The sequence below is a fragment of the Oryctolagus cuniculus genome, chromosome 10 (assembly GCF_051225735.1).
Source record: "Oryctolagus cuniculus isolate XC-2025 breed Fujian yellow rabbit chromosome 10, ASM5122573v1, whole genome shotgun sequence".
Lineage (NCBI taxonomy): Eukaryota > Metazoa > Chordata > Mammalia > Lagomorpha > Leporidae > Oryctolagus > Oryctolagus cuniculus.
Genome location: NC_142876.1, coordinates 41,056,576 through 41,073,163, shown reverse-complemented (window position 1 = coordinate 41,073,163; position 16,588 = coordinate 41,056,576). Strand labels below are relative to the sequence as shown.

General features: G+C 43.0%; 1 protein-coding gene across 16 annotated transcripts in view; it reads right to left on the bottom strand.

The window, feature by feature from the left end:
- Positions 1–16,588, bottom strand: part of TPGS2 (tubulin polyglutamylase complex subunit 2) — an 82,754-nt gene that overhangs the window by 39,001 nt on the left and 27,165 nt on the right. For 15 of the 16 annotated variants that reach the window (XM_051851990.3, XM_089305789.1, XM_051851989.3 and 12 more), the window contains one exon: positions 7,849–7,928. The exons of the other annotated variant lie outside the window; for it this stretch is intronic. In XM_051851990.3, the coding sequence (XP_051707950.1) occupies positions 7,849–7,928 (80 nt within the window). The remainder of the gene's footprint in view (positions 1–7,848; positions 7,929–16,588) is intronic. 16 annotated transcript variants of the gene reach the window in all.

The following is a 16,588-nucleotide window of genomic DNA, read 5'->3' as shown; positions in this document are numbered from 1 at the left end:
CATCTTGTAGAATCCAATTAGGCTATATAAAGATACTGTGAGGATGTAAAATGGTACTAAACTTCAAATTATGCTAAAATAAAATGTACTGATACAAATGTCCAAAGTTATAAACATCTAATGATCTTGTTGTATTGTTATCAGTCATGAGTTATCTTAATAAAAAGACCCAGAGGCCTAAAAGAGACAAGTGCTTATAAAATCCTATAGATGTTTTCTAACCTACCGTGTGGCATAAACAAGTGCCTTTTCTTGTCAATGAGTTTTATAATTTGAACCATGGCTATTTAAAGTCCACAGTTTTGATTTCTTCTCTAAAAACACGATCAGATTTTTTAAAAAAGGACTTTAATAAATGTTCTTAAATGAAGGTTTCCTAACAACTTTCAAATCATTGGACTACAGGTTCCAACTTAAAAAAGTATAGTTAGTTCAGGTTACTAAGAGCAGTAAGTAATTTTAATCAATTAATGGGAATTTTTAAAAACAGTCAAAGATTTAAACAGTCTGTTATGAAACTGCTTTACTGTTCTGTAATGTATGATATACATGCATTTATATATATGTACATGTTGTGTATCTATATGAAAACCTATAAAAAGACTAGGACAGACTGGGCTTCATTTTGTTGAGCTCCAAGGAGCCCATGGTCAAAATGACTGTGGGGGGCCAGCCCACCGACTTCATGGTGAACATGGGAGCATTTGGTAGTGACCCAACCCATGGGGACACTTTCACAGACACAGGCTACTATTATGAGAGTCACTGGTTGCCAAGCTCGTCTCCCTTTTTCTTCCCTCAGTGATGTAATTTAGGCAGCCACAACGTTGATTCACAAATTCCTACATCTTTCTGACTGTCCAGGGGCTTCAATGGGTGGAGATTCATTAGAGAAGCTGCAGGCTCAGATTACTTTCAACTTCCGCAGCCAAGTGGCTGTGACTTTGGGAGAACCATAAAAATCAAGACTCTCACAGTTCTTCAGGGGGAGGAGCAGCTTCTCGATAGCTTCTGCGGAGTGGTGGTGGGACACAGCAAGGGCCTGAACTTCCCTGTAAGATGCCGGGGGTGTAGGCAGAGGACAACCTCCCTCGACTGGCTAGAAACATGTTCCTCGTAATAATAAAACTAAAGTTGGGAGCCAGGCCCATCCACCAAAGACAGTATTTCATCCCTCGCAAGCCACAGACTGGAATTCAAAAACACTTTGAAAGGCTTCTAAAGTATGGGATCTCCAGACTTGCCAAGTGTCGTGGAATATACCCCTTCTACCAATCAGCCATGGACAAATGATTATTGGCCAGTTCAGGACTTGCGAGCTGTAAACCAGCTCACCATTACTTCACATTCATACACCCTTCTGGGTCTCATCCCTATTGAAGATCCTTTCTTTATCTGTCTGGACTTAACGATGCCTTTTTATGTATCCACTTAGCCCCTCAGAGTCAACCAATTTTTGCCTTTCAGAGGGAAAACCCCAAGAATGGAGACAAGGGCCAGTTAACTTAGACTGCCTGAACGATTTAAAAATTCTCCAACCATTCTCAGCACTGTGATTAGCCTCTGATTTGAGCTTCCTCAGCAAACAGGCATGGCTGTATACTACTCTAGTATGTGGACAATCTGCTGCTAACAGGGAAAACACAGGGGGATTGCATGGAAGAAATATAACTTCTCAATCTCCTGTGGGAGGCTGGCTACAAGTTCTCTTAAAAAAAAGGCTCAAATCTGCCAAGAGAAGGTAAGGTATCTTGGCTTTCACTTGTCCCAAGGACAGTGTCAGATCAATCCAGAGAGATTAACAGTTTGCTCAATCCTGACTCTTTCGACTCAGTGCCAGGTTTGAGAGTTCTTGGAGCTGCTGGCTTCTGTGGAATCTGGATACCTAATTTCTCTATTTTGGCAAAGCCACTTTATAAAGCCACAAAGGAGGGACAGACAGAGCTTCTGTTATGGGAAAAGGCATAAGAAAGGGCCCTCAGTCAGATTAAAAGGGCACTCACCAGTGCCCCAGATTTTGGGCTTCCGGACTTAACCATTTTTTTCTATATGTGCATGACTACATCGGCACAGCAATTAGGATACTAACTTTTAGATGCTGTGTGGGCCACTAAGAGGGTGGCTGTTACGCACTGCTGGGGCCATCAGAGGGGGAACAGTTTCAAAGTGCAGGGAAACAAAAGGCTGATTGAGAAACTAAGCTTGTAGTCACTAAAGAGACAATAGGGCCACTCATCTCGACCACTGCCCTGCTTCCCAGCACTCTAGCACAATGGGACCTAAACTATTGCCAGCATGCACTAACCTGGTTCAAACCAAAATGTGGAAACTGTATCCTGGAGGGATGGTGAAAATTTGAGGATGCTTGGGTTGCCACCCCCGAGTCACTAGTCCCAGCCTTGTTAAGCACTTTCATGAAAGAACTCATGCTGGCCAAATGACTCTGGAATCTACATTGGCCCAGCATTTTTACATCCCTAGGTTTTCCAGCATAGCTTGAGCAGTATTCAGACAATGCAAAGTATGTGCCTGGAACAACCCCTACCAAGAACCTAAAATGCCCTCTCCCACCTGGTGTAGAACATAGGGGAAACTCTGTTTGAAATTTAATTGTGGGGGCCGACACCGCGGCTCACTAGGCTAATCCTCTGACTTGCGGCGCCGGCACACCGGGTTCTAGTCCCGGTTGGGGCGCCGGATTCTGTCCTGGTTGCCCCTCTTCTAGGCCAGCTCTCTGCTGTGGCCAGGGAGTGCAGTGGAGGATGGCCCAAGTGCTTGGGCCCTGCACCCCATGGGAGACCAGGAGAAGCACCTGGCTCTTGCCTTCGGATCAGCACAGTGCGCCGGCCGCAGCGCACCGGCCGCGGCGGCCATTGGAGGGTGAACCAACGGCAAAGGAAGACCTTTCTGTCTCTCTCACTGTCCACTCTGCCTGTCAAAAAATAAAAAAAAAATTTAACTGTGGGGGCCGGCACTGTGGTGCAGTAGCCTAAGCTTCCACCTGGGGCACCAGCATCCCATATGAGTATCAGTTCATTTCTTGGCTACTCTTCTGATATAGCTCTCTGCTATTGACTGGGAAAGCAAAGGAAGATGGCCCAAGTGCTTGGGGTCCCTGCACCTGTGTGGGAGGCCCAGAAGCAGCTCCCGGCTCCTGACTTTGGATTTGCTCAGCTCTAGCCATTGTGGTTATATGGAGAATAAACTAGCAGATGGAAGACCTTTCTCTCTCTCTCTCTCTCCTTCTTTCTGTAACTCTACCTTTCAAATAACTAATAATTAACTCTCAAAAAAAAAAAAAAAAAAAGAAAAACAACATTTACTTGTGGACTTTATTGAACTTCCCCATGTTTGGGTTGGGTAGAGGCTTCCCCAATTTGTACTGAAAAGGCTCGATTGGTGGTCTGGCTTTTGCTAAAAGAAATCACTCCATGCTTTGGAATTCCAATTACTATCAAGTCTCACAACAGGCTGCATTTGTAGCAGAGGTGGTACAGATGGTGTCAAGAGGACTGGGAATCACCTATCAGCCCCAGAATTCTGGAAAAGTGAAACACATGAACCAGAGATTAAAAATGCAATTAAGTACTCTGTCAAGAGACTCACTCACACTGGGACTAGCTGTTACTAATAGCACTGTTAAGGAATAAATGTAGCCCTATTACATAGGCAGGGTTCTCTCCTTTTGAAATTCTTTATGGGTACCCTCCCCCTTAAGTCAAGGGAGTACATGGAAATTTAAAATAGACAGCCTCACCTTTAGACAACAGATGCAGGCTCTCAGCTTGGCCGTGACCTCCATCAATCACTGGGTTAGGAAATGACTGCCTGTGAGCTTAACCACAGAAGCTCACTGTTTTAAGCCAGGAGATATAGTATGGTTAAGGGAATGTAATGTCCAGCCCCGTAAGCCCCTTTGGAGAGGCCTGTTTAGTATTGTTCTGTCCACCCCTACTGCAGTCAGGGTGGCTAAAATAGCTCCCTGGATCCACTACAGCACAGTGAAGCTGAGACCTGTGACTGGGAGTGCATCTCAGATCTGGCGACACCGTCTAAGCTGAGCATCTGAAACTAGTGGGCCAACCCTGAAGAGATCACCAGACAGTGGCCCCAGTGAAACTCCTGAGGATGATGGCCTTACTTCATTCACTCAGGGGGCTGAAGGATCCATGCACAGCAAAAAATTAAAGAACTGACTGCCTGATAAAATAAATGGACTAATCTTTTTTTCCTTTATATTGGTTTTCTCTTACAATGCATTGTAATCCCTCATTTCTCTGTTATTAGTTTTAGCCTTAGTTTTAACAAAAGGATTGGTGGCAACTGCTCTGGCTGATTGAAACTCCATTAAGAGGTTCATAGTTTGTTTTTTTTTTTTTTTAATTAAAAAAAATTTTTTTAAGCTCTTGTGGACAGGATTAGAAACAGGTTGTTTCTAATCTGGCTCCCCTCTGTGGAACTGAGCCCCTTATCTTGTGACTCAGGTATTCACATGACCTGATCAGGCCAGGGTATCACCACCACCCTAACTACCACACCGAATATTCCTTGCAGGGAGTGAAAAATGTAAGTCCTTGGGTCAGGATGATCCTCTCTGATCCTGAGTGAGTCTGAGCATCAAAGAGGGGAATGTGGTAGAGGCCTTCCCAAGGTGAGAAAAGAGAAAGAGGAAAAAAAACTTATCCTGAAAATTGAATGTGCTCATAATCTGCTTGCCTGTGAATGTTTCATTTGTAACTGTTCCAGCTTCTGCTTGTCAGCATGGAGTGATGGTGTTAACCCTTGCCAGACAGAGTATAGCTCAGTATGCGTGTGGAAGAAACATTAAGTGTATTGAGAAAATCTAGTTAAACATCATCAGCAACTATGTATGCATGTGCAGTATTCTATCAATTCCTATAGCTACCATGTAACATTGGAATATCCCACCAAATGTATGAATGTAATCATATAAGGGAGACAAAGAAGCTTCCAAGAGCCCTGTCAGCTCTGCCAAGAGCTGGGTCAATGGAAACAGAACTGCCCTGAGTCAGAAGGACTCCAAAGTCAGAACTGCAGACCCTGAAGGCTCTAAGCTCAAAAGCCCTTAATTCCGCCCAGCTTTCATAGTAACCATCGCTATTGAGGGGACAGCCTAAGGTCAGTAACACTGCAGGCATGAATGGAAGTTACCTTTTAGAGAAGCCTCCTATTCTATAATAACCTCTTCAGGCTCTCTCTCCTTCCAGGCCAGCCAGGTAATGGTAGTCAACAAGGTGTCTTCCCTAATGACGTTCACATCTCCCTTGTAACATCTTTTCCAACATCCCATGTGAAGAGATACATAGGTCTGGGTCTCAAATAAACCTGACCAGGCCTTACCACCCATCTGATCATCAAGAAACCCTCCTGTCTGTTTCTATTTGCCTTTCAATGGGAAAACCTCCTCCTGGCTTGGAAAGAGACTTTCCTAGGTTCTCTAATAATGATCCTGTCCTTTGTTTCAGACCCTGCATATTTAATCTGCTTGTTAGATCTGTTTCCTCCAACTTGTAGCAATTAAATTCTAGATGGCCATGCACATGAAACCTCAGATGGAAACAGTTTCTGTAAGCTGGCACTGTGGCCTCCTCGAGAGCCCACCTTCTACTGGAACCCTGTTTGACCACAGGTTCCTACTTCACCCCTGCTCAGCTTGAAGAAGTCAGACTGGAATTGCCCTAACCCTGGCTAGCAGCCATGGTTTCCAAAAGCAGAAGAAGGGAATGAGGGAGCCATGGGCTAGAAGCAGGCCAGGTTTGCTCTATCTCATGCCTCCTTGCCAGCATGTACACACTAAACAAAACAGAAGCATTCTTTCTCTGCAGCAACCAGGCATATATCTGTCCTCCCACTAACTGGACAAGGGCTTACACTCTTGCTTTCCTATTTCATTAGCATGTTTTTGTATGCATTTGAAGGCTTCTGTTACCACGTCTGACTTAACTGGGGTAGAAATGCACTCTTTACCCAAAAAGAGGCAAGTCTTCCTTTTTCAGTGGTGAGATCTGTAGTCCCTGGCAGTTTTGAAGGATTGCTGCTGCCATGGAATCTACCTGGTCTTGGAGGTGAGTCAGACGTGATAACAGAAGCAATCAAATACATACAAAAACATGCTAATGAAATAGGAAAGCAAGAGTGTAAGCCCTTGTCCAGTTAGTGGGAAGACAGATATATGCCTGGTTGCTGCAGAGAAAGAATGCTTCTGTTTTGTTTAGTGTGTACATGCTGGCAAGGAGGCATGAGATAGAGCAAACCTGGCCTACACTCTAGACCACTCTTTATTTTCCATCCCCCTAACCCACTGTGTCAAGGAAGATTTTAGACTTACCCTCTTGCTAATCTTGTTAGGTGTCCTGGCAACAATTAGGACAGAAGCAGTCAGACTGGCAATTTCAGTAGATGCAACAAATAAAATCGAAGACTTACCCCTCACTCTCAAAAAAGACATAAATGACCTAGCACAACAATTACCTCACCTCCAAGACCAGGTAGATTCCATGGCAGCAGCGATCCTTCAAAACTGCCAGGGACTACGGATCTCCTCACCACTGAAAAAGGAAGACTTGCCTCTTTTTGGGTAAAGAGTGCATTTCTACACCAGTTAAGTCAGACGTGGTAACAGAAGCAATCAAATGCATACAAAAACATGCTAATGAAATTTATTCCCAAAATAGCCCCACCTTATTGTTTTGGTTGTGGGGACCTTTCCCACCATGGTTGATATCTTTGCTATCACCTTTCTTCCTCACAGTCATAGTGCTTTTAGTCCTACCATGTATAATTAAAATATTTCAAAAGTTTCTACAAGAACGGATAGTTACTGTGCCTAAGCCATCATGCAGGAACATCAAAAGATTGCTTTCCTTCTCTCATCAACCCAATCCAGAGTACAGACATTCTGCCTTGCATCAGCAGCCCACTTCAGCAGAGTAGCCAGAAAGAAACCAGCACCCTGTCTCCCTTCCATCAGGACTGATGGAGCAAGGACAAAAGCCTTGGATCTATTTTGGCCTCTCCTCTGTGAGACTGGGAGCAGGCACCCAATTCCTTGCATTCTTCTTCAGCTGGCTCAGCAGTGCCCTGCCTTGACTGTTGGCCACACCACTATCTTAAGAGTACAGCCATTAGCCCAAGCTCTCCCCATTACCTTAAGAGTTCAGACTTAGTCCAAATCTTCCCAAGCCACACCACTCTATTGAGGGATCAGCCACTACCCCAAGCTCTCCCAACTATCTCAAAAGCTCAGCCTTAAAAAAAAAAAAAAAAAAAAAAAAAAAAAGCCGGCGCTGCGGCTCACTTGGCTATTCTGCCTGTGGCGCTGGCACCCCGGGTTCTAGTCCCAGTTGAGGTGTGGGTTCTGTCCCGATTGCTCCTCTTCCAGTCCAGCTCTCTTTTGTGGCAAGTGCAGTGATGGGATGGCAGTGGAGGATGGCCCAAGTGCTTGGGCCCTGCACCTGCATGGGAGACCAGGAAGAGGCACCTGGCTCCTGGCTTTGGATCGGCGCAACGCGCCAGCCACAGCGTGCCGGCCGTAGCGGCCACTGTGGGGGTGAACCAACAGAAAGGAAGACCTTTCTCTCTCTAACTCTGCCTGTCCAAAAAAAAAAAAAAAAAAAAAAAGCTCAGCCTTAGCCCAGACCCTTCCAAGTCCTCCCAACTTCTTTATGATATATCAGACATGCCCTTGCTGCTGTGTGTTCACAGGTACCTCTCTGCCATGCATTTACTGGGAGTGAGCCCCTCTCGGTTTGTAAAGAAACCCGTTCTAGCTGTAATTCCATGTGCTGGCTCCTCCATGTCTTGCTCTCCTATTTTTACAACACTTACTTGCTCCCATGAAGAAATCATATGACGTTCAGCTGGTGCTTTTTCTATGATGGTCACCTCTGTCACACCTGGAGAAGATTCTGGAAGAGGAAAAAGAGTCTGTAGAGTTGCAGTTGGCCCACTGTCCCACATTTCTACACTACAGGTTGATCATGTGTTGATGAATACCGAATCCCTCTGATGAGCATTTATTTCCAGTGTTGAAAGCAGAGAACTTGTTAGTCCCTCAAAGGCACCTGGTTGCATAAGTAAGCACAACATGAGCCATCAACAGAACACACTCAATCATTTCACCTGTTAAATAAAAGAGATTCTAGATTGGTTGTGATTTCACAATAAACTTTTCAGGAAGCTATATACATGACATGATAAAAAAGAATATGTAAAAGGATCTAATTAACTTTTATAAAACATAACTTGCTTGCTAATTTTCTTCTAAATAAACCTTTTCTTGAACAGACTACTTTAAAAAAAAAGATTTATTTATTTGATTGAAAGTCAGAGTTACACAGTTACACGGAGAGAGAAGGAGAGGCAGAGGCAGAGGCGGGGGGGGGGGGTGGGGAGAGGGGGAGGGGGAGGGAGAGAGAGAGAGAGAGAGAGAGAGAGGTCTTCCATCTAATGGTTCACTCCCCAATTGGATGCAACGGCTGGAGCTGCGCAGATCCGAAGCCAGGAGCCCGGAGCTTCTTCCCGGTCTCCCACGCGAATGCAGGGGCCCAAGGACTTGGGCCATCTTCTACTGCTTTCCCAGGCCATAGCAGAGAGCTGGATTGGAAGTAGAGCAGCCGGGTCTTGAACCGACGCCCATATGGGATGCCGGCGCTGCAGGCCAGGACGTTAACCCACTGTGCCACAGCACCAGCCCCAACTAATCTACTTTCTAAGGTCCAGGATTTAGAAGATGTACCTGCATGAGCAAGACTCCATCCAGAACAAAGTAAGTCGTATTTCTAAATCCCCAAAGAAGAAAAAGGTCTCCAAATGACCTAGTATTCCTCTCTGCAGAGCTGTGGCCACCACTCAGTCTGGGGCAAAAAAGCAGCCACCAGGGAATACATGAGGTTTCAGTACCTCCTCACACGTTCTGTATGATCACAAGACAATAAATACTACCTCCTCCATGAAATCATTTCAGATTACTCTAGCTCACTGACCTCTCAGTTTCCTGAGACTTAAGATTTTGAAGTCTTTAAGGCATAAAATCTGTATGGCTTGAATTCTGTCCCTTTTTAAAAAGGTATGTTGAGCCTTAATGCCTAGCACCTCAGAAATAACTATTTGGAAATAGGGTTATTAAAGATGTATTTTGTTCAGAAAAGATTATGTTAGAGTAGGGTAAACACTTGATCAGCTATAACTGGTGTCCTTATACAAACAGTACCATGTGGGGGCCGGCGCTGTGGCGCAGCGGGTTAACACCCTGGCCTGAAGCACTGGCATCCCATGTGGGTGCTGATTCGAGTCCTGGCTGCTCCACTTCCTATCCAGCTCTCTGCTATGGCCTGGGAAAGCAGTAGAAGATGGCCCAGGTCCTTGGGCCCCACAGTTAACTGGCAATTGAGACCCCAGTCCCATGGCCAGGGAACAGAATCTCCATTGCAGGAGAATAGGTAAACAGAAGAGCTTCAGTAGAGTCATTTCCATGGACACGTTATGCTAGCAATCCTAGTTGTAAGGAACGTAAAAATGCTTTAGTAATAGTCACCAAAGAAAAGGAGATTGATGAGATGCTTAATAAAGAACTAAAAGAATGATTATAATATTCACAGAGATACAAGAGAATACAGTTTAATGGAATTAGGAAAATAATTCATGAAACAAAAGAGAAATTTGGCAAAGAGACAGATATCATGTAAAACAACTAACTTGGGGACCAGATTGTGGCACAGCAGGTTAAGCCACCCCTCCAATGCCAGCATGCCATGTGAGCACCAGTTTGAGTACCAGCTGCTCCACTTCTGATCCAGCTACTTGCTAATGCATCTGGGAAAGCAGAGGAAGATGGTCCAACAACTTGGGCTCCTGCCACCCACATGGGAGACCAGGATGGAGTTTCTGGCTCCTGGCTTTAGCCTGGCCCAGCCCCAGCCATTGTAGCCACTTGGGGAGTGAACCATCATATGGAAGATCTCTCTGTCTCTCACTCTCTCTCTCTCTTTCTCTCTGAATAACTTTGCCTTTAAAATAAAATTTTTTATTTAAATAAGATTTAAATAAGATTTTTTGAAATCTTTTTAAAAATATTTATTTATCTGAAAGGCAGAGATACAGAGGGAGAGGGAGAAACAGATCTTCCATCCACTGCTTCATTCCCCAATGGCAATGGTCAGGGCAGAACCAGGCCAATGCTAGGAACCAGGAGCTTCTTTTGGGTCTCCACATAGGTACAGGAGCCCAAGGACGTGGACCATCATTTTCTATTGCCTTCCCAGGCACATTAGCAGGGAGCTGGATCAAAAGTGGAGCAGCTGGATCGAAAGTGGACTTGAACTGGCACCCATATGGGATCCCAAAATTGCAGGTGAAGGCTTAACCTTCTGTGCCACAACACCAGCCCCAAATAAATCTTAAAAGCACAAATCAGAGATCTTGAAAATAAAGAACTCAAAAATAAATACAGATTAGATCAAGCAGAAAAAAGAATATCTGAATTTGAAGATAGATTATAAAACATTCCAGTCAAAAGGGAAAACACAGGAGGAGGGGCAGAAAGAGGAGGAAGAGAAGAACAAGTAGAGGGAGGAGGAAGAGAAGAAAACAGACTCCTAGACTTTTTAGGATGCCAATAAATGAAGAAATATTTGAATCATGGGGATCTTTCAAAGAGTACAAAGGAGTAAAAGAATAAAAAAACGGATGCAATGAAATAATGGCTGAAAATGTCCTCAGTCCTCAGAAAGATATGGATATTCAAGTACAGGAGGCCCAATGAAAGAGATGATCAGAAAAGATCCTTACCATGATACATTATAGTCAAGCTCTCAAAAGCACAAGACAAAAATAATCCTAAAATCAGCATAAGAAAAGCACCAATAAATATTTAAGGGAGCCCCAATTAGATTAACAGTATATTTTCAGCAGAAACTTTATAGGCTAGGAAGGAATGGGATGATATACTTCAAGTTACAAAAGAAAAATACCTGCCAACCAAGAATACTGTAACCAGCAAAGCTATCCTTCATAAATGAAGAAGAAATTAAAGACATTCCATGATGGCAAAAAATTGAGGAAACTTACTACCTCACCAGCCTTATAAGAGGCAAAGAACCAGATCATGAAAATAAATGAATGTATGAGGGCCAGCATTGTAGTATAGTGGGTAAATCCGCTGCCTGCAATGCTGACATCCCATGTGGGTGCCAGTCATGTCCTTACTGTTCTACTTCCAATTCAACTCTCTGCTAATGGTCTAGGAAAAGCACTGGAGGATGCACCAAGTGCTTGGTTCCCTGCAACCCATGTGGGAGATCTGGAGGAAGCTCCTGGTTCCTGGCTTCAGCCTTGGTCAGTCCTGGCTGTTGCGGTCATTTGGGGAGTGAGCCAGCAGATGGAAGATCTCCGTCTCTCCCTCCAACTCTGACTCTCAAATAAATAAATTTAAATAAATAATAAAATAAATGTGAAAGTAAAAAACCCAGTAGAAGAGCATTTACACAAAGGAAATACAAAAGAACCAGATCTAATCAATATAGCAAACTGCCAACCACAAAAATGAACAATAAAAAAGGAATAACATAGGATAGGCAAAACAAACAGAAGAAAAATTTTAAATGATAAAGTCATTACTTTTAAATAACCTTGAATGTAAAAGGACTGAATTCTTCAATTAAAAGGTACAGACATCCTGAATGGATACAAAAACAAGACCCAACAATATGCTGCCTACAGGAAACTCACTTCTCCAGTACAGTACAGAAAAGCACAGACTGAAAGTCAAAGGATGGAAAATGATATTCCAAGCAAAAGGGAACCAAAAGTGGGCAGGGCTAGCTATACTTATATCAGACAAAAAATAAGACAAAAACTGTAAGGTACAAAGATGGCCACTACATAATGATCCCAGGACCAATTCAACATGAAGACATAATGATTATAAACACACAAGCACCTAATGCTAGAACAACCCATTTTATAAAATAAGCATTAGTACAACTAAGTGGAGAGATCAGCTCCAACACGATAATAGTGGAAGATTTCAATACCACACTTTCTTCAATGGATAGATCACCTAGAAATATAACCAACAAAGAAACATCAGGGTTAAACTATACTATAGATGAAAAGAACCTAACAGAGCTTTTTAAAAAAAGATTTATTTATTTATTTGCAAGGCAGAGTTAGAGAGAGAAGGACACAGAGAGATTTTCCATCCGCTGGTCCACTTCCTAAATGGCTGCAACAACTGGGGCTGGGTAGGGCCAAAGCCAAGAGCCAGGACTTCCTCCAGGATTCCCATGTGGGTATAGGGACCGAAGGACTTGAGCCCTCATCTGCTGCTTTCCCAGGTGCATTAGCAGGGAGCTGAATGGGAAGTGGAGCAGCCAGGACTTGAACCAGTACCCATGTAGGATGCCGGCACTGCAGGCCGTGGCTTAATCCACTATACCACAGTGCTGGCCCAAAAGACATTTATAAAACAATTCATCCTGAATATACATCATTTCATCAGCTCTTGAAACAGTCTCAAGGATAGAAAATATATTAAGATGGGGCCAGTGCTATGACATAGAGGGTAAAGCTGCTGGCTGCAGTGATGGTAATCCCACATGGGCACCAATTTGTGTTCCAGCTGCTCCACTTACGATTCAGCTCTCTCCTAATGCACCTGGGAAAGCAGCTGAGGATGGCCCAGTCCTTGGCCCCTGCACCCAGGAGGAAGTTCCTGGCTCCTGGCTTTGGATCAGCCCAGCTCCAGCCATTGCTGTCACTTGAGGTGTGAACCAGCAGATGGAAGCTCTCATGCTCTCTCTCGCTCTTTCAAATAAATAAATCTTTAAAAAAAAATTAAGCCACAAAACAAATCTCAACAAGTTAAAAATTAAATTCATACCATGTATGTTTTCTAATAACAGAATAAAACTAGAAATCAATAACAAAAGAAACGTTAGGAATAACATAAATACATAGAGACTGAACATGCTTCTGAAAAAACAATGGGTCACTGAAATCAAAAACAGAAATAAAAAATTTTTCAAACAAATGCAAATGAAAATACGACATAGTAAAACATGGGATACAGCAAAGGCTGTACTAAGAGGAAGCTTATAGCAGTAAGTGCTCACATGGAAAAAAAAGCAATGAAGATTTCAAATAAGCAACATAATACTACATCTTAAGAAACTAGAAAAACGAGAACAAACCAAATTCAAGGTTGGTAAAAGAAATAACAACAATCAGAGCAGAAATATACAAAGTGGAAACAGAAAATATAGAAAATCAATGAAAGAGTATTTTTTTAAAAAAATGAAATTGACAAGCTTTCAGCAACACTAAAAGAAAAAAGGTAGAAGAATAAAAGAAAATCAGAGATAAAAAGGAGCTATTACAACTGATTACATAAAGGATCATTAGGAATGTTATAGTTTGAATAGAATGTGGTTCCCAGGTTCACCCAGTTATATCCCTACGTCATATATTGATAGTACTAAGGGGAAGGAAGCTTAATCCAATAATGGTGTCTCAGAGGGTGGTCCTTAGGCAACTGGGAGAATGCAGTTCTTGGGAGAGAGTGACTGCAAACACTTGAATCCAGCTCAGTTTCTCTCTCTCTCTGCTTCCTGGCTCGTCATGTGGATTGCTCCTCTACACACACCCTACCACGGCCATCCTCTGGAATTACCAGATGACCAAAGCAATGAGGCCTGCCTGCCTTTTGACTGGGAGACTCAAAACTGTTAGCCATAATAAATCTTTTCTCTTCCTGAAGTTAGTTTCCTCAGATATTTCACTATAGTCAAGAAAAGCTAATACAAGGACTATTATGAACTATATGCCAATAAATTGGAAAACCTAGGCACAATAAATGAATTTCTGGAAATTTAGAACCCAGCAAAGTTGAACCAAAAAAACACAGGAAACCTGAACAGACCAGTAATGAGATTGAATTAGCTATAAAAAGTATTCCCAACAAAGAAAAACCTCAGGACTAGATATCCTCACTGCTAAATTCTACTAAACTTATTTATTTATTTTTGAGATGGCAGGAGTGGTGGTAGTGGTGCAGTGAAAGGGCATTCTCTAGCTGTCCTCCTGCCCCAATCTGCTAGTTAACCATCCAAATGCCCACAATAGCTAGATCTGGGCCAAGTCAAAGCCATGAGACAGGAACTCAATCCAGGTCTCCCACATGGGTGGCAAAGATTCAACTACTTGAGCCATCACCTGGTACCTCCAAGGATCTGCATTAGTCAGAAGCTGGAGTCAAGAGCCAGAGCTGGGATGTGAACCCAGGTACTCTTATTATGGGATGTGGGGTCCTAGGTCCTAACCAGTGACTTAACTGCTAGGTAGTCAAATGCTAGACAGCCAAACACCAAACATTAAAGAAAGAAGTTTCCTCAAACTATTCCAAAAAACTTGGAGAGAACCCTTTCAAATTCTGAAGCCAGCATTACTCTGATACTAAAACTAAAAAAAACCACTTACTATGATCAATTGGGATTTAATCCAGGAATACAAGGATGGTTCAATATATGCAAATCAACAAACATTAGACAACACATAAGCAGAATGAAGGATAAAAATCATGATTACCTCAATAGACTTGGAGCATTCAATAAAATTCAACATCCATTCATGATTAATACCCTGAACAAATTTGGAGTAAGAGGATTTTACAGCAACATGATCAAAAGACACATATGACAAATCCACAGCCAATATCACAATGAATGGAGAAAACCTGAAAAGTATTTCAACTAAGATGTGGAACAAGACAGGGATGTCCAGTTTTGCTACTCTTATTAAACACAGTACTGGATGTTTTAGCAAGAGAAATCAGGCAAGAGAAAGAAATAAAATACATGCAAAAATGGAGGGTGGAATCATATCACTGTTTGCAGATGATATGATTCTATTTCAAGAAAAACCTACAGGCTCCATGAAAACACTACTAAACTGCTAAGTGTATTCATAAAGTTGCAAAATATAAAGCCAACATGCAAAAATCAATAGCATTTTTATATACTAAAGACAAATTTGCTTAAGAAGAAATCATAAAAACAGTTCCATTCATAATAACTACAAAAATATATAGGAATATATCTAACCAAGGATGTGAAAGACCTCTACAGTTGTAAAACATCAATGAAATAAATTGAGTGAGACACAACACAATGGAAATGAAATAGATGAAGGTGTGGGGTGTAGGATGGGCCAGACAAGGTTGTAATTCCTGCACTCTGATTAGCTGTTATTCTGCTCCTCCCCTGATTGGTTAAATCTAGGTTTGATTTTCAGAAAGGGGCCAATCAGAGAGCCACTTCATGGCAAGTTTCTTTGGCAACTCCTCCGTTGGAGCCCCTCTCCTGACTGCTGTGGTGGGAGGTTTTTGTTTCACTTTCAATAAACCTTGCTTTGCTCACCGTCCCTGTCCACAAGGAAAATCATCTATGACATGAGACAAGAACTGACAACATGCTTGTCCTCATCCTCCTGCAACAGCTTACTACCGTGACTTGGATTTAACTCAAATCAGCCTTGGATCACATTGCCAAATGGGTGAGCAAGTGGAATGCTTCCATCTGTTTTTTGGACTCGCTCTCTCCCATAGCAACCCTCTCACTTTCAAGAGCACCGGGGTCCCTGTTGGCCAGTTAGAAGTGGTTAGAGCAGCTGCTGGTCTTAACTTAAGGATTAGGCTTGCTGACTAGGACTTGATCAATCCCCCAGAGCTAAGACTCTATTCCAATCTCTCTCTGTTGCATGGGTTGGCCCTTGGCAAACGATGGGGAGAAAGCCTTGAGACTACTGATGAATCCTGGCCAAGGCTACACTCCGGTGATTCCTGAGTCTTTTGGCCAGACACCAGACCCCCAACAACTGAAAGGGTGTTGGGCTAGGAAGCACATTTCCTGCAGTGAGTGGCATACTGAGAGTGGATGTGGTCTGGAGGGAGGCCATGTGCTCCATGCCCCAGTGACTCCTTACTTTACCTCTTTGACCTGCTTTTTTGGAGTCCTCACAAGCTGTAACACTACAGGCTTCAACTCCCTCTACTGTTTGTCTTATCTGTGGGAATGTTGGTCCTGCTGGACTTGGTTTTCCATTGTACAGAATGGCCCATTGTGTCAGATTGGGAAAAGGTCTTGGAGTAATTGTAAAATTCAGGCCACTCTGGTGTTTTTCAAAGGCTCTATGACTGACTCTGATAGCCCAACAGGGTGTTGGTCTGAGAACTGCACTGTTTTTTCCACAGATATCAATCTGTTAGTGACACTGGGCACGGTATGGAGTGAGGCCATGAGCTCTGTGCCCAGTGTCCCAATGACTCCTTATTTTATCCCAGACTCTGACAAGATCTCCACCTCTTACTCTGCTTGCCTCACTACAATGTAGCCTCTGGACATGCTTTTGTTCTATCAGCTCTCATTTTAATACAAATTAAATTCCTGGTCCCATTAGTTGGTATTTCCCTAAACATCTGGTTGGTTTGGGGGTCAGAATTTAAGTATCCCTTTTGCAGACCAGGCACCCTTTTCCATCTAGTCGGCTCTTTAGCATAGAATCCCTTGTGACC